General features: G+C 40.4%; 1 protein-coding gene across 2 annotated transcripts; it reads right to left on the reverse strand.

Moving 5' to 3' along the window:
- Nucleotides 1-9,394: 9,394 nt before the first annotated feature.
- LOC134574555 (oocyte zinc finger protein XlCOF22-like) lies at nucleotides 9,395-17,808 on the reverse strand. Of its 2 annotated transcripts, none has more exons than XM_063433678.1 (4): nucleotides 17,601-17,808; nucleotides 13,025-13,186; nucleotides 12,820-12,943; nucleotides 9,395-11,396 (listed from the first exon to the last, which is right to left on the reverse strand). In XM_063433678.1, the coding sequence occupies exons 1-4, from the start codon at nucleotides 17,676-17,678 to the stop codon at nucleotides 9,883-9,885; spliced, it is 1,878 nt and encodes a 625-aa protein (XP_063289748.1). In that variant the 5' UTR covers nucleotides 17,679-17,808; the 3' UTR covers nucleotides 9,395-9,882. The 2 variants fall into 2 exon arrangements, with proteins under 2 accessions (XP_063289748.1, XP_063289747.1); XM_063433677.1 differs by having other exon boundaries at nucleotides 13,025-13,189.
- Nucleotides 17,809-22,319: the final 4,511 nt, after the last annotated feature.

Below are 22,319 nucleotides of genomic sequence, written 5' to 3' on the forward strand. Positions count from 1 at the left end.
CCGCATGCTATGTGTGTGGTGGTGCCCGGCCTCATCTGGGCACTGTACCTTTAACCCTGCCAGTAGACAAAGAAAATTGTATTTTAAGTCTTTTTGCCTACCAATATAATTTCAACAGGTCTCTATGTCAGGCATGGACAGCGGAGTATCCTCTTCTAGCCAAAAATGTAAGACCTCCTCATGGTGTTACCATATATAAAGGTAACTACACTTGCTATGCCAAGCACGATGGGATTGGTAAATTTGTGGGTAACTTTCCCGCAGGTTATTGTGCTACATATAGAACTGTTCCTGTACGTTTGCTGCAGCAGCACACTAGGTCACTGGGAGATATCTACTGGTTGTGTGGAGATTTACAGCTAAGATCCAGAATGGACATAGAGTGGTGGGGGGAGTGTACTTTGGCCAAGGCCATTATGCCTATACACATTATCTCTGACACACACCTCAACACCCATGAGTCCAGCCACACTAAGGTTAAGCGCGAAGCCCCAGTAAAAGGAAGTTTTGACCCTCACATTTATATTGATGCCATTGGGGTGCCTAGGGGGGTACCCAATGAGTTTAAAGCGAGAGATGAAGTTGCTGCAGGATTTGAATCAATTTTTTACCATAGTTACCGCAAACAAGAACTTAAACTGGATAAACTACATTTATTACAATCAACAGCGTTTTGTTAATTACACCAGAGATGCCCTCCAGGGATTAGCCGAACAGTTACAGGCAACATCCCAAATGGCCTTCCAAAATAGAATAGCCCTAGATATAATCCTAGCCGAAAAAGGAGGGGTATGTAAAATTTTGCCCGACACCATGACATGTTGTACCTACATCCCAGAAAACACAGGCCCTAATGGTAAAGTTACATTAGCCATAGCAAAATTAAATTACCTCTCAGAGGAGTTGAAAAGATCCCTGGGACAGATGGTTTGGTTGGATGACGGGTTGGCAAAAGGCTTTTATGCATATTGGTATGGCAATACTAATTTTTCTTTTTATCTTTGCTCTTCTCTTTTGTTGTGTCTTCCCTTGTCTGAAGAAAGCCTTCACGAAGACTGTTGACCAAGCGGCACCCACTTTCACACATCTTGAAGTTGATGACCAAGATTTCCAGGATCTCAACTCACCCTGTTTGCCGCTGCAATCTATCCCTTTTGATGATAAAGTGCGAGAGTTCTAGGAAGGGACCACCTTAGGGACAGCATCTGTCAGTGAATGGTAAAGGCCCCGTGTGGAGAAGTGGTGGGTTAGCTGCCATGGGCCACCCATGGGTGTGAAGTGTTCGAGAGCCATACTGACAGATGAGTTAGCCTAGTAGGGTCAGAAATTAGGGACAGACTTGCACTTTGCATTAACACCTAGCTAGCGGCCACGGGGTTTCTGTGCCTTTGGGCTAACACGTCTTCTGGTATTAACAAATAAAGTTTTTTTTTTTTTTAATCTCTTAGAATTTAACATTTCATAGGGGGGACTGATGTAGAATTATTAAAAAATCTTATTGAACTTGTATTGAATTGCTGCTCTAACTCCGTATTATGCACATAGATTAGGGGAAAATCTGCTAAATATAAATACAATAAAGAAACATAGCGTTTAACTGTGTGGGGACTGGCACTGATTTAAAGTTACAATTGGTCACTCACAGATTTGCAGAATTAAAAAAGCCTTGAGTGGTATCTTTCAGTGTCCAATCTGTTGTCCCTCCTCACATGTTCCTCTCAGAGCAGAATGTATGTATCTCAAAAGAAAAAGATATATACACGAATGTAGTACACTTCCAGAGTTGAATAAAAAAGTATTTAATGACTTACATATAGGTAAAAAACAAACGGCTTGTCACCATGCACGGCCAGTCCCCACACAGTTAAACGCTATGTTTCTTTATTGTATTTATATTTAGCAGATTTTCCCCTAATCTATGTGCATATATCTATTGAAGACAAGAGGAAGTCTTCGGGGAGTTATCGGGATACTTCACCTGAAACATTAAGGGAAGTCCTGGTTTGCTTTGAATCACATACCGTATATACTCGAGTATAAGCCGACCCGAATATAAGCCGAGGCCCCTAATTTTACCCCAAAAAACTGGGAAAACTTATTGACTCGAGTATAAGACTAGGGTGGGAACTGCAGCAGCTACTGGTAAATTTCTAAATAAAATTAGATCCTAAAAAAATTATATTAATTGAATATTTATTTACAGTGTGTGTATATAATTAATGCAGTGCGTGTATGAGTGCAGTGTGTGTGTGTGTATGAGTGCAGTGTGTGTGCATATATATTAATTGAATATTTATTTCCAGTGTGTGTATATAATGAGTGCAGTGTGTGTATATGAATGAAGTGTGTGTGTGAGTGCAGTGTGTGTATATGAATGAAGTGTGAGTGTGTGTGATGCAGTGTGTGTGTGAGTGCAGTGTGTGTATAAATGAAGTGTGTGTGTGTGTGGTGGAGTGTGTATGAATGCAGTGTGGTGGAGTGTGTGTATGAATGCAGTGTGTGTATGAATGCAGTGTGTGTGAGTGCAGTGTGTGTATATGAATGAAGTGTGAGTGTGTGTGATGCAGTGTGTGTTTGTGTATGTGTTGGTGGGGGTGGGCATTTAATATATTATTAATTATTATTTTTTTTATATTATTTTTTTTTCTTTGTATTATTATTTAATTATTATTATTATTTTTGTATTATATTTTTTTTTCGTCCCCCCTCCCTGCTTGATACATAGCAGGGAGGGGGGCTCCTTCCCTGGTGGTCCAGTGTCATTGGTAGTTCAGTGGGGGGGAGAGGGGGGCTGGCAGAGCTGTACTTACCTCTCCTGCAGCTCCTGTCAGCTCTCTCCTCCTCCGCGCGGTCTGTGCAGCTCCCTCTGTCAGCTCCCAGTGTAAGTCTCGCGAGAGCCGCGGCTCTCACGAGACTTACACTGGGAGCTGACCGAGGTGCTGAACGGACGGCGCGGAGGAGGAGAGAGCTGACAGGAGCTGCAGGACAGGTAAGTACAGCTCTGACAGCCCCCCTCTCCCCCGGTCTGTATTATGGCAATGCAAATTGCCATAATACAGACTCTGACTCGAGTATAAGCCGAGTTGGGGTTTTTCAGCACAAAAAATGTGCTGAAAAACTCTGCTTATACTCGAGTATATACGGTATATATAATTTTCTTCACTGGGTTGTGTTCACATATATTGTTGTTTCTGCTAACTCCGTATTAACCTGATACTGTGACAAATCCTCCATTTTGTCCTCATAACCTGACTTCTCCATATGAAAACTACATTACATGACAGAATTTCTCAGCACATCTAATACAATAGACAAAGACTGTATTCTCCATAAGGATATGACTAACCCAGGAACTGTTGAGTTTCCCCTAACTCGCAACATAGTATAATTTAAAGGCCTTGAGAACACAGTAGTAATGAAATGTTCTATTCATAAGCGACCTTGCACCTAACCACGAGATCTGAGATCACAGACCGTGTAAAATGATGCTCAAGACCCCCCTTGTCCCCACCCGTGTCCAGAACAATACCACCTCTTGGTGGGTGGACACGGAACTAACCACTTAGTTTTTGAGCCATTTAATTATAATAATAGGTGGACACTAATCCAGACACTTAACAATTAATCCAATTAATGATGTTTATTTACTGATATCTTGATAATCAATGATGACGAAAATGTCTCTTAAAAGGGCCTGCGCGCCCGCTGATTCTTCACTTGCCAATAAATTTCCTCGAAGTTATTTTAACCTGAACTCTGTGTGTCAGACTGAATTACTTCAGCGTATATACGCAATTCAATTCTCTTTAATTTGGACAGGAACAGATAGACATTTAAACATTTTGGTTTACTGAAAAAGTACCATAACACTACAACTAAAGAAATACACACAATTATATAAACGTTACTTACTACATGTGCCTTGGTCTTCAGTGGGCCCAGGATGTAATTTTTGCTGTGGGTACCAGAATGCTGTTAGTCTATGATGACCCCTGAAGGTACCAGAATGCTGTTAGTCTATGATGACCCCTGAATGTACCAGAATGCTGTTAGTCTATGATGACCCCTGAAGGTACCAGAATGCTGTTAGTCTATGATGACCCCTGAATGTACCAGAATGCTGTTAGTCTATGATGACCCCCTGAAGGTACCAGAATGCTGTTAGTCTATGATGACCCCTGAAAGAAGGTTCCCCGGTCTGATCAATCATGTTTTTTTTGTTTTTTTTAGATCAGGGTGATGGCCGGGTGCGTATGTTGTAGAAGTATTAATTGGTTGGTTGGTTGGGGATATATTACTGAGGTTAGGTGGTAGGCTGGACAGGTTTTAAGGAGGTAACGTTCCATATGCATGTAGACTACTAAATGCAATGCATGTTCATTACATGTGGTAGGCTGGGCAGGTTTTGGGGAAGTTAGGTGGTAGCTGGGCAAGGGAGGACAGCTGGTAGGGTGAAGAAATTAGGGAGGTTTGGTGAACACCTAATGTTTGGGATGGGGACGTTATGCTGAAAACAATAAGGTAAGTGCCAAATTCCCCAGGAACGTGGCTAATTCTTGATTATTCCACCAGCAAAGAGCAAGGTATTTATCAGGGGTACTTTCACCATCTCTCAGTTTGTAAATTGTCTCCGGAATGTAAAAGTTATAGAGTGGTTTTTGTTTCATTGCATAAATTATTTGTGTTTTGTCTGCTGGAGCTATGAATATTAACATAACATAATAGAGAGCCTGGGGCCAAGGGAGATCTCATTATATTCTACAGTCTATGATTATGCCTTTAGACTGCTTAGATGTCATCAAAGATGATATGATACATAGAATTTATGCGTTGGACTATGTACTTATGTATCCCCAAAATAGGGACTGACCTAAACATAAAATTGAATATCAGGCTGGGAAAATAAACAAAGCACTAAGGACCACTCTTGGATCCATCTACTTTCCTGACTTTTAGACAGTCAAACAACTAATGCTCCAAAACTATTTAACAAAATCATTTTGGTGGGGCAGAGAGGGCTTGCTGCTAGCTGGTTTATTGTACACAGTAGCTTGTTTATTGTACACAGTAGCTTCCCTACTGATTAATATACTAAATTCCAGAAAACCAACCGATAAGGCTAGTTTACAGCACAGTCAGTCCTTTTATGGCCTGGCACCTAAAAGCCTGTCTGGGAAGAATATACAGGTTGAATTTTTAAATCTCCCTTTCACTCCTTAAGTGAAAAAAAAAAAAAAAGAACTGCACACAGGAGATAAGATTTCCTTGTCTATAATAACCTTATTTTGCAATTTAGATTTGTTAACTGTCCTGATGAAAGTTCAGAAGTTGAAATGAAACGTCGAACTTGATGGAATAAAAGCATTTATAAATGTATTTTGGATTTAAAGACCCAGAGTGCCGGGATATTTATTATATATATATATATATATATATATATATATATATATATATATATATATATATATATATATATATATATATATACACAAATGGAAAGAGTGCACTCGAAAGGTCTTCGTAAAAATATTCCTACGAGGACTGAAACGTCGACTTATATGTCTTTGAAGTTTGGCACAATAAATTGTTTATATTTTTACGAAGACCTTTCGAGTGCACTCTTTCCATTTGTATATATTGAAGGCTGAGGCAGCACCGAGGCAAGTACAAGACCGGTACATTGAGTGCGGGATATTTGCAGTTTATATATATATATATATATATTGTACACATGTTGTTCCATGTATATTGTACATGTTACCACATTACAATGACATACCATATCGTCTTCACATTACATCCATGTTGCCTTTTTGGACACACACAGAAATACATGCGCACAGACACACACACACATGTAAACACACTAATGCAGAGATGCAAATGACACAAATATTGACACACACAATCATAGTGTGTCTGGCATGGTGTATGTGTATATGTATGCCAGATTGTGTCTGGAATGTATATCTGTGTCTGTGTGTTAGCATGTGTATTTGTTTGCAATATATTTTTTTATTGTGCAATTCCTAAAATTGTGTATACAAGTTTCCTGTGTATATAAACATAACATGGGAATTGTGTATACACAACTGGCTTAATAAAGACTTTGATCTCCCATTTCTTTCATCTTAACTCATCTCGCACTTTCCTTTATCTCCTCTCACTATTTTCCTTCCTTCATGTGCACCACCCCTTTTTATCTAAACACACCATTAAACTCACATCACTCCTCCCTTCATCTAGTATTTCCCTGTACTCCCTATATCGAATTAAACTCTTCAAATATAGTATTTACAATACTTTGGACATTTTAACAATGCATAAAGTTTAGATTATTGTTTTTAAAATGATCATTATTGAGGATGTAAACCTTTCACCCGGAAGCAGCATGACGCTATGACACACCAGATGAATTATGGGTATGGTAGTTCCAAAAGCCGATGTTAAACAGAAATGTGGACAGATTTGCCGTGAACCAATTGCACTTTTGAATTAGTAGTTGAATAAGGGAACAGGAAGTCTCAATAACGGCTTGCGCTGAGGAGGACGTCAGGTCATGTGAAAAGCATCCCGTATGAATACGGAACACCTGAGCAAACAACGTACGATTGGATAATGAGGGAAATAGGCGGGCAATTCGAATGCACGAAACACGGACAACAGGAAATTGAGAAAATACTGATTGATAAAGCCGAAATTGCGTCTTGGTAACAGAGAGGATAAAGAGAACTATTTAACACTGTATATTTGTATTTGTAATTTATATTTTATTGTTATTAATTTTAATATATTTGGAAATAAATTCTACAAACCTATTTATCTTCATCTCCATATTGCCTCCTGGATCAGGAGAGGGTAGTTGTGACGAACCGACTTGTTGCAGGCCCGACATGGGTCTGGCCACAGGTCTGTCTATTTCTATGGGGGGAGATATATTTTTCTTTTTCTAAATATATTGCTTGTCTGTGCCTCTACCCCTCCCCCTTCCTTTTCCTGTCCCAGCAGGGCGTGTCTGATGGACACTGTCAGCCCAGTTTAAACCAGCTGCTTTATCCCTCCTCCAGCCCCAATCAGCTTCTTGGGATTGAAATCCCTGTTGTTTGGTGTTGGAGACCCATGTAGGGGTCTGTGCCTGTAAAACCATGTGTGACAAAATAAACGACAGTCATTACTGTTGTACCTTCATGAAGTCATGGCTGATGTTTGGGTAACCAAGGGCTCTAATACAAAAAAACTTCAAAAGAAACTGAATTGGAGTACACAATAACTCTGTGCAAGGAGGAAAAATAAAATAATAAAGAGGGCTGCGTCACATACAAAGGAGCGACTAAACAACTAAATAAAATATAAACCAACAATGGTATGTGAGCACTCCAAATCAAATATGACCACTAGAAATGAAACTCCAAAGTAGCAGCTGTTGAATAAAAAATTTAAATATACACAAAGTATTTATTTATACATATATAAACAATAAAATGAATCAAACATAAATACAATGAAAGAAATTTTGATGTTACCACAAAAGTATATGTCCAGACCAGAGTTCAAAGATACACAGTGTGGGGCCCCCAACACTAATATTGATAGTGTATCAAAAATAAAAATAAAACCAAAGGACTGTGCACATCAAAATTAAAAAATGTAAAACATCAAAAAATGAATATCAGACCCCAAACACACACATCGTTCCTAGGGGAGGGAGCTCTTAAACCTGCCAGACAACTAGGTTGGGGTAGAGGGTGCCGCTGTGAATAATCTCCCAGAGTTGAAAACCTAGGGAGTAAGTCAGAGCAACTTACCCTATTCACCCGACCTTCGTGTAAGGTAAGAGGAGCACGCCAACTCCCTACCACGAGATAGGAGGTGCGGGTCCAAATTCAACAGCTGCCGAAAATCCCTCCCGGACCGTAAATAAAGCCGGGTTGAGAATCAGTGGAGACGGAACAACAGTTCGTCTACGCGTTTCGTCCCCTTTGGAGGACTTTCTCAAGACAAAGATCTGCTGTCCACAACCAAGGGCTCTGATCACTGTTTCACTTGGGATTTGGGAGACTTACAACGGATGTACTCAGTCAGAGTATAGAGGACCCATTACAGTAGTGTCACACTGCAAATTGACACAAAGTCTCCAAACGTAGAGCCAGTTACTAAAAGACTAAAAAAAGGTGAGCACCTATTTATACTTTATTTGGGATACAATTTATACCAAAGCTTGAAATACTACACCCAGAAGTTTCCTATTTATATTTTTCCTTTACATTAACCATTGTGAGGAATAAAAGGAATTTACCAATACAAGAAGGGTACGGTTGCCTACCTTAAAGGCACAGAAACTGAAGTGTTTAGAGCCTATATCCATATAAAAGGCTCTAAAAATTGTGAGTTTATTTTCACTCACTGTATAAACGTCACTTTATTTCTTATATACAATATTGCACTATTTTATGTTCTTTTTTATATATTTTTTTTCATGTACAACCCCCACAAACTTTGAGGGGTTAGTGTGTGTTTTCACTAGACACTTATAGAGCGCTGCAGTCTAACGAAGTGTTTGAAATGTGGGGACACCAACCAAACGCTCTGCTGTGTTTTTTGGTGGTTTTATATATTATAGTGGGATTTTGGAGTACCCACAGAAGACTAAAAGCTGCATCGTTTCCACATTCGTTGTTTTTTTATATAATTCTTCTTATATGTCCACCAATTGAACAGACTGTAAAACAAACTAAATTTGAATACATATGAATAGGTGACATTATTTTAATAATCCAAACAGACATACCAACATAACAAATCTACCAGTATGCAATAAATGTTTACGTTTTAATCAATTCAATCGCCTTTCGAAATCGGTAAAGGAGTTTTGTAAATTACTCAAACATCGTGCAAAAAGTCTTTCTTGTAAGTATCCATTTTATATAAGCTGTAACTAGTAGAACCAGTACAAATTAGGCATGCATGGTACTGTAAAGGTGCATTGAGCTTCCTCAAAATGCTAAGCACATGGAAACTTGCTGGGTGATCATTAAACTAATAATACATTTAAATACTCTGTATTAGAGCAAGATTAACCATAAGGTGACCCTAGGCAGTCGTCTATGGTCCAGGTGTTAGACAAGGGACCAGGAACCATGAGTTTGTTGAGCCCCATTTACCATTCCTATGTGAAAAATGATGGGTGGGGGGGCAAACTGGTAACTTACCTAGGGCCCTATGGAATTTAATATGTGTCCGTCGTGAGTATAGATAATTAAAAACGTGTACACAACACACATTTAAAAATGATAATTGAACAGAAAATATGTGCCAATGGTATCTTTAAAATAAGGAAAAATGTTTAAATACTGTTAATTATTTTACATATCTCATAAAATATTTAAAGGAGCGTGTTGTTTTTTTTTTTAAATCAAATGTTTGGTATAGTTATCCGGGAATGGGTGAAAACACAATAATTGTAAATAGCTTAAAGAAAGCTTATTCACAAAAGGAGTGATGCTGGATAAAGGTGAGTAAGAGGTGACAATGGATAAAAATGCCAAGGAAAATAAGAACAAAGAGGTCAGAGACTGAAACGGAGAAGTGAAAAAGAGGGAGGGGTCTCCAGTTTGACAAGTAGGCAAGTGGTTGAAGAATAGATAAATAGATAAAAGTGCAAGGAAATAGAAAAATGCCAGGAGATAGGAACTTGTAAGATTTTCAACCAGAACTTGTAAGATTTTGAGAATATTGGTGGTGCTGTCATGACAAATTGTGTTCAGCTATTCTATGCACATGGTTGTGAGCAGATGGAGATGAGGCTTTACATTTCCTGAAAGCCACATGCACTCATAATGTAACTTTGTGGGCTGGTTGTGTACATAAAGTTATTTTCAGAGATTAGCAAAAAGAAAATGGTTTGTTTTCTAGATGAATCTGCGGGTAACCATAATGATTTGAGTTACCTCTAAAAAAACGTCCACGTATGGGACATAAGAATGGGTTTTCTCCTCTGTGAGTCCTCCGATGTGAAACAAGATGTGAATTTTGAGTAAAAGATTTCCCACACTCAGGACAGGAATACGGTTTCTCACCGGTGTGAATTCTCAGATGTCTCATAAGACATGATTTAGCAGTAAAACAGTTCCCACATTCAGAACATAAGAAGTTTTTTTCTCTTGTGTGAGTAGTCTTATGTCTTGCAAGATGAGAGCTTCGGGTAAAACGTTTCCCACACAGAGAGCAGGGGAATGGCTTTTCTCCTGTGTGACTCCTCTGATGGGTAACAAGACTTGATTTAGCAGTGAAAAGCTGTCCACATTCAGAACAAGAATATGGTTTCTCTCCTCTGTGGGTTCTTTGATGTGAAATCAGACTTGATTTAACAGAAAAGCATTTCTGACATTCTCCGCAAGAAAACTGTTTTTCTCCAGTATGGACCCTCTGATGTACAATTAGATGGTATCTGCCAGAGAAGTTCTTCTGACAGATAGAACATGTCAGTCTCTTTCTTTTATGAATGGTTTGATGCTTAACAAGTTCTGATTTACTTATATTTGCCCTTTCACTGTTGTATGGGTTTTGGTGGGAGAAGGAAGGAGCTTCGTTATAGATACTATCACAATTGCTGCTTCCAGCTACTGACACATTATTATACTTCTCCAGTGTATTACTGCTCACCTCATTGTGGTTTCTGACATGAGTGGATATAAGATCTGTCTGTGTAAATTCTATGGCTGAGTAAATGTCAATGTCTGTAAGATTCCCTTCTTGACAGGAGGCTGATTCCTCCTTAATATGAATAATATTATAATCTATAAGCCCATTGGAGTCATTGTCTGTGAATTCTCCATCTTTTTTCTTGATGTTGGCATATGTATATTCTGTCTGTGTATGTGCTGTGGGTGTATGATTGTCTATGTCTGTGGAATTTCCATTGTCACATGAGACTGATTCCTCCTTAATGTGAGTGGGTGGATATTCTGCCTGTGTACATTCTGGGAGTGTTTTACTTTCAGTGTCAGTAAGTTGTACTTCTTCACATGGTGTGCATGCCTCATTACTAAGATTCAGTGTACTCTCTCTCTCTGTACATTCAGTGGGTGTATGAATGTTGGTGTCTGAGAAACTTTCATTTTCACTTAAAGCCATTTTGTCTTTAAAACCGGTTGACGAATGTTGTGTTTGTGAGCTCTCGGAGGGTATAGAAATGCCAGAATTCCTGTGATCTTCCTTTTCACGTGAGGCAGATTCCTTGTCTCTTCCAGTTCTTCTCAATCGTTTTCTCAGTTCATTAAATCTTATAAAGTTTGTTGCTGGATTAACTTTTTTGTCACTTTTATTTTCCTTTAAAAAATCTTGTCCTGATACAGACAGATTGTATTGTTTAAGAGCTTTTCTGTCACTGGATCCATCTATTAGAGGGGGGGGAAAAAATCACAATTAAATATAATAAATGATGTCCTGTTCCAACAGCCTGAATTCCTGAACCCTACCAGTACACCAGGCTTCATGGGATTTCTGTCCTTCACTGTGCACCACCCTTTCATACATGCACTATTTTGGTGCTATTTAACGTCTTCTTTAGCAACTGTGGGTTACACAGTGACACAGAGGAATCTGCATACTGTACATTAATGAATTCACTTTTTTTAAGAGACGTTTACAAATTTGCATTCCCAGCATGACACATATCTGGGTCATACAACTACATGTGAACACACACTGGCACATTATGGCATATTATGTACAAATTTTAAAGGACACCAAAGTCACCAAAACAACTTTAGCTTAATTAAGCAGTTTTCTGAGTATAGATCATGCCCCTTCACTCTCATAGCTCAATTCTTTACTTTAAGAGTTAAATCACTTTTACTTCCTGTAAAGTGTGATCTATTGTTTAACACTTTCTTTATTGCACAGTCTCTTTAAAGGGACACTTCACTGCTCAAATAAAAAATTCCAATTATTATTTAGTAGATATACCCCATGCATGCTTTTAATTATGCATTGTTTTATTGGTGGTACATCTTAAAACCATTTGCAAAACCTGTAGTTCTCTTGTCTGCTATCTTCACCAGACCTCCCCTTCTAGCCCCGCCCTGACTTTCTGTGGCTGTCCAATCACAGAATTCCCAATGCAATTCAATTAGAAGTTTTTGCAAGGCACGTGCTCTGGGCAATTGCTGCCTCTCGAGTTTAGCTTCACTGGGTGACAGAACTGGCTGTCTGCCTGAAAGCCAAGGGGGTGTAACCAGGTTAATTCATAAAAGTTTAAATTCCTATAGAAATCTGCACTTTTTTACAAAATGAAAAAAGAGGACATATTTTTCATGCAAAAAGCTTTTTAGCTTTAGGGATTTAGAATGTGCCCTTAATTTAGAATTTTTTATTTCCTGCACTGTTAATAGTTTGCTAGACCTTGCAGGAGGTTCCTGTGTGTAATTAAAGTTCAATTTAGAGAGCAGGAGATAAAAGTTAACATTTGATTGTAAATTAAACCTTTTTGTCCTTGCAGGCTGTGTCAGTCACAGGCAGGGGAGGTGTGGCTAGGTCTGCATGGACAGAAACATAAGCGATTTAAATTGAATTGAACAGTGAGACTATCACTAGATATGTGAAAATGAATTTAAAAAATATTAAATACAATGTATTTCCCACATTTCTTGTTCAATGTATGGTGCAGTACAGAATCATGGGTTATACAAACAGACACACCATACAAAGAAATCAATATCTATCCCTAAAAAGCCATATTTGTGTGGGTTTAGCAAAAGTGAAAGAAGACAATCATGGTCAACAATACATACGGTAGAAATCACCTATAGCTTTACATACCCAGTGAGCTGAGGAGCTGGTGATTTTCCATCATCACGTCTCTGTAGAGATCCTTGTGTCCTTCTAAATACTCCCACTCCTCCATGGAGAGATGGACAGTGACATCCTCACACCTAATAGGAACCTGGCACACACAATGATACAGTCACCATCCAGACACATCCCTTGGTTTTACTGCATAATATCCCATTCCCAGCAGCCTCACCTCTCCAGTCAGCAGCTGGATGATCTGATTGGTCAGTTCCAGGATCTTCTGGTCATTGTTTCTTTCATGTATCAGTGAGTGAGGTGGAGACACCGTGATGGAGATCTGGGTCCTACAGGATCCTTCTGTCACATGTTGACTGCTGCTATGTGTGACTGCAGGCTTCTTCAAAATGACAGTTTTAGGTTTTAAAGAGGGAAACGTATATTTATGATATATAGATTTATTTAGTATCAAATCACATTGTATAACGCATTGGGTATTTTGCAACATGATATTAACTTCCAGTGATCCAGATCTAAATAATATATACAAAAAACAGAGAGTTAACTGTAGTGCTATAATACACAGAGAACCTAAGGTTTTTTAAAGTGTTCCCTTATAGACACTCAAAATACAATAGTAGAAAAGAAAAGAAAAAAACCAAAGGAATCGCCTGCAAGCGATTTTTTTTTTTTTTTTTCATCTCCCGGCGGATATAAAAGAAGAATCTATTCGGATTACAGTCATGCATCCCTGAGGAAGTCCAGAGAAGGATGAAACGCGTTGGAGCTGTTCATTGGTTCATATGAACTTTTATTTTTCATTTTATTTTATTTGATTGTTGTTGGTGCTGTTCACAACTTCCTGCCGTGATTACATTGGCTGATATACGTGGATACCACCTTGGTGTGGAGACATGCTGTCTTTTATTTGAAACATTGTAAGTGCAAAATATTTAATAAATTGTTACTTTTTTTTATACAATCTGCACTATCAATTTTCTTCTTTTACTTTGAGTGGGCACGAAGATTTGTCACTTTCTATCCAGAATTGCATCGCTGGAGGTTCCTTACATCTCATGAATTCCCTAATATTAAGGAAGATACGCCTGAATTCATCTTAATCTTGTGAGTTCTCTACCACCCCCACCCTCTACATGTGTTAACAATATTACACTATATACTTTTATATTTCTTTCTATAGATATATTTTTAAGATTGAATACATCTAAGATATCCAGTTTGTATTATTTTCATTATTATCACTTTGTGGTGAACAACACATTTTTTTCCTTTTGTTTTTTTTCTTTTCTTTTCTTTTTCTACTAAATAATATATACACTGATATTCCCAAACAGCAGTGGATAGAAAATGAGACAGTGCTTAGAGAGAATAAAATCCACAATACCCAGAAAATAAGAAGCTGGACCAAAACTTGACAAATATACAACAGGAGATTGAGGTATCTAAAGAAAACTCACACAACTTTATATTCTAGCCCAGTGGTAGTCAACCTTTTTTTACCTACCGCCCACTAATGCAACTTTTTGGTTGAAAAAATTTCCTTACCGCCCACCAGTTTTCGCGCAAATGCGGAATATTTTTTAGAAAGGAGGGTGTTTGACAAAAAATAAATGTACGTACATTTATCTTTTTATTTCTACTTAATGCAGGTTTATAAGGTTTTTAACTTTATAAAGTTTAATGAGAAAACAATAAAGTAAATTGAAATTACCTTTACTAGTGATTAATGAGATCCTTGAGGTTGATGCTGCGAGACTAAATATTTGATATCCGGTTCGATTTTCGTAAGGAACAAACGAAGGTCTCTTTCAGTGATATTCAGACGACTTCTCTGTTTGCGCATAATATGATTTCTCATATTATCTCTCTATGATTTTTCTTGTGCGTCAGCTCATCTCCTCTCCCTCCTCAATTCCCCTCCCCACCTTTTTTCCCCCCTTTTTTCTATTTTTTAACCTTCCTTGTAGCAATGCCCAGTAGGAAGGCTGAGCTAGGTAGCCCACTTACTATATAGTCCACTATAACAGACAGACACACGTACAAGACACACGTACAAGACACACGTACAAGACACACACACGACACACACACGACACACACATACACACACGACACATACACACACACACGACACATACATACACACACACGACACATACATATACACACACACACGACATACATACACACACACACAACACACATACAGACACACATACAGACACAAATATAGATACACAAATACAGACACATAGATACACAAATACAGACACATAGATACACACACACGACACATACATACACACACACACACGACACATACATACACGACACATACAGACACACACGACACATACAGACACACACGACACACATACATACACACACACATACACACACACACATACATACAGACACACACGACACATACATACACACACACACACACGACACATACAGACACACACAACACATACAGACACACACGACACACACACACGTACGTACATACACACACGACACATACATACACACGACACATACATACACACACACACACACACACATACAGACACAAACACACATACAGACACAAACACACACGACACATACAGACACACACGACACATACAGACACACATACATACATACACACACACACACACATACACATACACATACACACACACATACACAAGACACACATGACACATACAGGAACACACAGACACACATACACACACAAGACACACATACCAACAGACAGTCACACATACATACACACACACAAGACACACATATATACAGACACACACACACACACAAGACATACATACAAAGACACACACACACACACACACATTATATTTAAGTCACCCTCCTGTTTCCTACCTTTTAGATTCAGGAGGGTGACTTTCCCTGGGGTCCAGTGGTGGCTCAGGTGGATGGGAGTCAGAGTTCCCACTCTGACTCCCTGGTCTTCCTCCCGTGCGGCTCTCAGGGTTAGCTGGGAGGAGTGATGTGCAGTCACTTCCTCCCAGCTCTGCGATGTCATCACAGGGGGCCCGGTCGCGCTGTTAAAGCGCCCAGCGCTGACCGGGCCCCCTTACAATCCACATCCATCGGGTGGCCCTGACAGCATGGGCCACCCGATGGACCCCTCCATATGCGGCCCCGGCGGTTTGCCGCGCGGGCCGGAGCCGCAATTTGTCACGGCGGTACCCAGTCGCAGGGGTACCGCCGGCTCGCACCCGCCCGTCCGCCCGGTCGTCAAAACCTGGAAATCCCTACCGCCCACCTGAAATCCTAAAACGCCCACTAGTGGGCGGTAGGGACCAGGTTGACGACCCGTGTTCTAGCCGATTCATTGAATTTTTAATATATGGCAAAGGAACCTGCTTGCTGTGAAAACTGATTTTCTTTAACCCTTTAATTACAACCCACAAAAGGTTTGCAATAAAAGGAATGTGTGCTCAGCAAAATTGGCAAGAAAGGGCCGCTGTGTATCTCTCAGTGGTCGTTCTTACCATATTTGTAAGCAGGGAACTGGCCACTTAGTTTCTGGAATTGCTTTCTTGAATAAAGGTGAACAGTGTGTCACGATTCGGGGAACCCAACACGCTAACACACACACAGAAAGTGTGCAGTTACCGGTCCTTAGAGTGGCCGGGTTGAGCACACACAGAATAGTCAGGAGACAAGCCGAGTAAGGGGAACCAGAAAACAGAATAACGAGAAACAAGCCGAGGTCAAAGGGTAGGAGAAAGTCACAAAGTCAGTATAACAAGCCAGGGAGTACGTAACCAGAAAGCACACGTTCAGAATCAATACTATAAAGCAAAGACCACAACAGGGCAGGGAGGAACAGGAAAGGTAAGTATTTAAACCATCAGGTTAATTCTGATTGGCTAATTTCCAATCAGAATTAACAATCACACGTGGGAGATATCTAAACCTCCCACTGTGATTGAGGCACTGTGCCTTTAACGCCGGGTCAGGTGACTGACCCCGGCGTGTAACAAATTGGGCGGTCTCCCAGCGTGCAGCGTCATGCATGCTGCCGCCGGGGGACCCGTAAGAAGACGCGGGCGGCACCCGTGGCTGGGAGGATGCCGCCCGCCGAACACATGGCAGGAAGGGGACCGCGGACGGCTGGAGGGTGAGTGCCGCGAGCGGACTGCAGCCTCCCCTCGCAGCCGCCCGCGGGATCCTGACACAGTGTAATTCAATAAGTAGGCAATTCACAACCTGTTCAAGTTTTCTTTTTTAAGAAAGAGGAACATGAGTAAGTGCTAAAGAACTCTGACCTCTAAGCTATGTTTTCATATAATAATACTTCCATCAGGTGTTGAAATTAAATAGATTTTTTTGAAATAGAGTATATGTAAAAAATGAAAAAGACTTATCCTTAACTTTAGTATGACAGGATCCTTCAGTCATAGGTAGGAATGAGTTTTAAAGTATTATTATTTTTTTAAAAAAATGTTTTTTGGTGGTGACAGTTGTCCTTCAATAATATAAGCATGCATGCATAATAATTTAAGGTCTAAAGAGAAACAGCAAATTGTTGTTTTCTCCCCAGAAGTATATATTTAGTGATAACTGCCCAGAGTAATTGGTTTAAAATGTATTTTATTTCCTTTAAATATTCACATTAGTAAAATGCGCACCTCTCTTCATGTTCTAACATTCAGATATGTTGTTGCTAGGCAACCTGTATACAAACGGTGTCATAGAATATTAAGATATTGACTGACAGAAATCATTGAGATATTCCCAAAATTCCTCACCTCTCCAGTGAGGAGGTATATGATCTCCAGGGTGAGATTCAGAATCCTCTCAGTCATTGGCTGCATGTTCTTGAACATTATTATTCATAGAAGTAGACCGTCTCAGAATGGACTCTGGTTATCTGGAAAGAAATTATCCTGGGACTGACTTCTGCAGGTTGAAAGGCACATTTTTCAATCCCATGGAAATAAGTAAAAAATAGAAAGAAAGAAAGAAATAACATTACTTTTTACATACATTCATATAATTCAATATATTTAATGGATGCGTGGTCATTGTCAATACCCCTGTGCTAAAACTAGGGTCACGAGATCCACCATGTTTTCTTGGACATAAGTCAGTTGCTCAAATTGAAGATCAGCGACTGCTCTACAGATAAAGGATCAGTATGTTCAGCTTAATAGAGTGTTTGGTGCATCCATTGTCACTACTCAATTCTCTGCCATTTTGGAGTTAAATCACTTTACTTTGCAGATCTAGCCAATATTCCCCTTATACTTCCTAAAAAGGAGGGGAAAGCAAGGTTTTTCTTTTGCAGGAGAAAAGATCATTACGTTTTGTAACGGAGTTCCCTGTACCCCGGCTGGGTACCTCTGCCAAATGACCGCTTCCTAGCTGTAACAGGGGAAAAAACCTCAACGCTTTTGCCCCTAGTCGCCATGGCTTGACTGGGGTCCTAGAACCTCTCCATCCTGGAGCCGAATAGGGGGCTTGCTCTATCCACTCCCAGGGACTGGACAACACACACAGTCCTGGGAGCTCTAGTCCTTAAAGGATCACTATAGTGTCAGGAAAACAAAGCGGTTAAAACCCCTTCAGCCACTTACCTTAATCCAGCGCCTCGGCACTGGTGACCTCTCCTCCTCGTCCAACGTCAGCTCCCCCGTCTGACGTCACTGGAGCTGAATGCGCATGCGCGTCATTCAAAGTGTCCATAGGAAAGCATTTCTCAATCATCAAACATCAGCGTCGCAGATGCGCCTCTAGTGGCTGTCCGCAAGACAGCCCCTAGAGGCTGGATTAACCCCAAATGTAAACATAGCAATTTCTCTGAAACTGTTATGTTTACATGTGAAAGGTTAAAACCTGAGGGACCTGGCACCCAGACCACTTCATTGAGCTGAAGTGGTCTGGGTGACTATAGTGTCCCTTTAAAAGTACTTTCCCCGTTGAATCCTCCATAAGCTGGAACAGTGATCAGCCCTTTCCTCTCCCAGTAACTAGATCACACACAGTTCTGGGAGTACAAACTGGAATGCTTTAATTTGTCCAGATGGCCTGCTTTTATACAATAGCCCCTACAAGGTGTTTCCAATCCAACATTACAGGGAAATCCCTCCCAGGATCCTCTGTGCCTGAGGGATAATTACCTGAGCAAACACTTATAATTTAATTATCTCTCAGGGACAGAAAATAGAACAATTTAAAACAACCCAACATGCACATAAAATACACAAAAACCCCACAAAAGTCACATCCCCTGATAGTCCTGATTTAGGTGACCAACATATCCAGAAATCACCCAGATCGGTTCAAGGGTTTGGGTTTTCCATGGAAGTCCCGTTTTTAACCGACCGCACATGTGGCTTAAGTCCAAAATAGTTCCATGAAGTCAGTGCTAGCGGTCAGTCAACTTTGGTAACATAAAAATGAATACAATACCGAACATAATCCATATTTGAACTGTGGAGCTTGTCCTCCTCATCCAGACGAACGATTTCACCAAACCGTGTTCTTCTAGGATCTACAGAACCGAACGCAGGCGATGATGGAAGTCCAGCGGTGTTCGAGAGTTTCAGTGTCTGATTTTAGTTCCATGAACTCGACAACCAAACACCGCTGCCTGCGTTCATGCAAACAAGATGGCCTCCACCTTGTGGTCGTTCGTATGAATTGCGGCCACCCAGACAAACAATTAGAACACTGAGGTGAGAACCATTACACAGTGTTAATAGGGTTTAACAAGCTCCTGGGTGGTCCTTAGTTCGAGAGTTAGTTTGGTTTCCGAACCAATAGGAAAATCTCACGAACCAAGACTTTTTCATGTCTTTTGCATGGCCCATAGTCCTAGGGCAGGAGGTTGGCTAGTAGGCTCCTCCAGGAGCTTGTGCGAACGCCCAAGCCAAAGGGTGTTCGTCACACATTTTTTTTGCCAAATCGATAGGTACACTGACGACAGATGTAATTTTGCACAGAATTTACATTAGGCAGTCTGTGACAGTGTTCCTGACCCTTTGAGTCAGTCTGGCAGGCAGGCACTTGAGGTATGTTTTAGCCAAATATAATCACTGTGGTTTCTCAGAGAGGACAGGATCTATGCACCAAACCCATGACATTAACATGTAGACGTTTTTGGTGCTTATAATGTCTCCTCAACAATTAAAGAGTTTCTCTCAGCATCATAACAACTACAACTCGCTGTATGATACTAGGAGTACCGTAGCACCTTCCCCAGTAACGAGGCAAACTTTTTTTAACGGGTTGCCCTCTTACCATGGTGCCCGCGGAGCATCAGATTTCCTCTGCAGCAATGTTAACTACATCAGGCTACTGCAGAGCTGCATAAGCCAAACGGCAATCCTGCTTATTCTGGGCTGGCTAATGACACCCATATGACGCTGCCGGAGGTGTTGTTACACTTGGTTAAACTTCCTATGTGCAGCATTTCACTGCAACAACAAAATGCTGCACATACAGACACCAAACACCATGACCACTTCAAAACACAGAAATGGTCACAGGGCTTGTAGTAACCTTAATGTATGATTTCATGTTTAAGGCAACACTTTTCTTGTGCTCTTCATTAGCATAAGAAGCAATATGTTTTCAGCAAAATAAAGTGGATCTAGCAACCCTACCCCTCACCCAGGGGGCTCATACCCCAGAATAAACTAACCACATACCCCTAAACAATGTCCGTTACTCTAAACAATTCCCATTCCCCTAAACAATGCCTATTACTTTCAATATTAACCCCATTCCCCTAAACAGTGCCCATTACTCTAAACTAACCCCATTCCCCTAAACAGTGCCCATTACTCTAAACTAACCCCATTCCCCTAAACAGTGCCCATTACTCTAAGCTAACCCCATTCCCCTAAACAGTGCCCATTACTCTAAACTAACCCCATTCCCCTAAACAGTGCCCATTACTGTAAACTAACCCCATTCCCCTAAACAGTGCCCATTACTCTAAACTAACCCCATTCCCCTAAACAATGCACATTACTCTAAACCCCATTCCCCTAAACAGTGCCCATTACTGTAAACTAACCCCATTCCCCTAAACAATGCACATTACTCTAAATCATGGGTCCTCAAACTACGGCCTGCCAGGGTCTTGAAGCCGGCCCAAGCATATAGGGCCACCCAATGGGACCTATATCTTCACGGGCCTGGTCATCGCTGCGGCCGTACAATAGCGCGACTGGGCCCCTTTAAAATATTTCAGCCGCCAAGTAGTGCTGGGAGGAAGTGACGGACGGTCACTTCCTCCCAGCTCCCTCGGCACGGGAGGGAAGAAAGACAGACGAGGACGGGAGAGTCACGCCGTCTCCCATCAGCCACAGCCACCCTCCTGCAAAAAAAGTAAGAACATTTGGCTGTTTGTCATTATGTGTATGTATGTATGTATGTATGTCAGTTAGTATGTGTCTGTATGTATGTCTATCTGTGTGTATGTATGTGCTTGTATGTGTGTCTGTAAGTATCCGTATGTATGTCTGTAAGTATCTGTATGTTTGTATCTGTATGTATGTCAGTATGTGTGTGTGTCTGTATGTATGTCAGTATGTTTGTGTCTGTATGTATGTATGTATCTATCTGTATGTCAGTATGTGTGTCTATGTATGTCTATATGTATATGTATGTCTATCTGTGTGTATGTATCTGTATGTATATGTATGTATCTGTAACGGCAACTCCAGGCATAAAAGGGTTAAACCGCCGTTTAGTAGATCTTCCCCTTCCAGAGACACAGGCACAGCTACTGTAGACACCAATCCACCGAACCGGAGAAGCATATGAATGCTGTAAACAGCCGAACCGGAACCATACGAATGCTGTAAACAGCCGAATAGGAAAAACCAAAAGAATAGGTTTACACTCCTAGCAGTCAAACTGGAACAGCATACAATAAATCCCCCCCCCCCCCCAAGAACGAGACAAGGCTCTGTTTTGAGGGTGAAGCAGGAACAGACAGAGCTGTGGGTTTATTGTTCTTATATACACATTAGTACCACCCACATGGTTTTGGAAAACAACCAATAAACACGTACAATACACTCAGACACTCCCACACAAAATCCTCCCCTCTGCCTGTGATACAGTTACCTTACATAATGGGTAATGTAATTATCACAGGCAGAGAAATACAGTTTTTCCACATTATTCATAACTTTAAAAGTATGCATCACATTCACATAAAACATTTTCAGAATCAGCATACTCCAAATATAAACATATGTCAAAATCATCCACATTGGTCCATTGGTTCAAAAGATAGATCAAAGTCCTTTTGTGACCAAAGGAAGCATGGCTTTTCTGCCCAAAACCAGTTCCAAAACCAGAGTCTTCTATCCTGGAGATAATTGGGAAGTACTCCAATTATCTCCAAGGACAGAGGCAAAACTCCATTAAGCACATGGCAGTAAAAATACAGTAAAATACAATAAAATACACAAGGTTACATTTATTACATAAAATACAGACATGCAACA

This window comes from Pelobates fuscus, chromosome 10 (assembly GCF_036172605.1).
Source record: "Pelobates fuscus isolate aPelFus1 chromosome 10, aPelFus1.pri, whole genome shotgun sequence".
Lineage (NCBI taxonomy): Eukaryota > Metazoa > Chordata > Amphibia > Anura > Pelobatidae > Pelobates > Pelobates fuscus.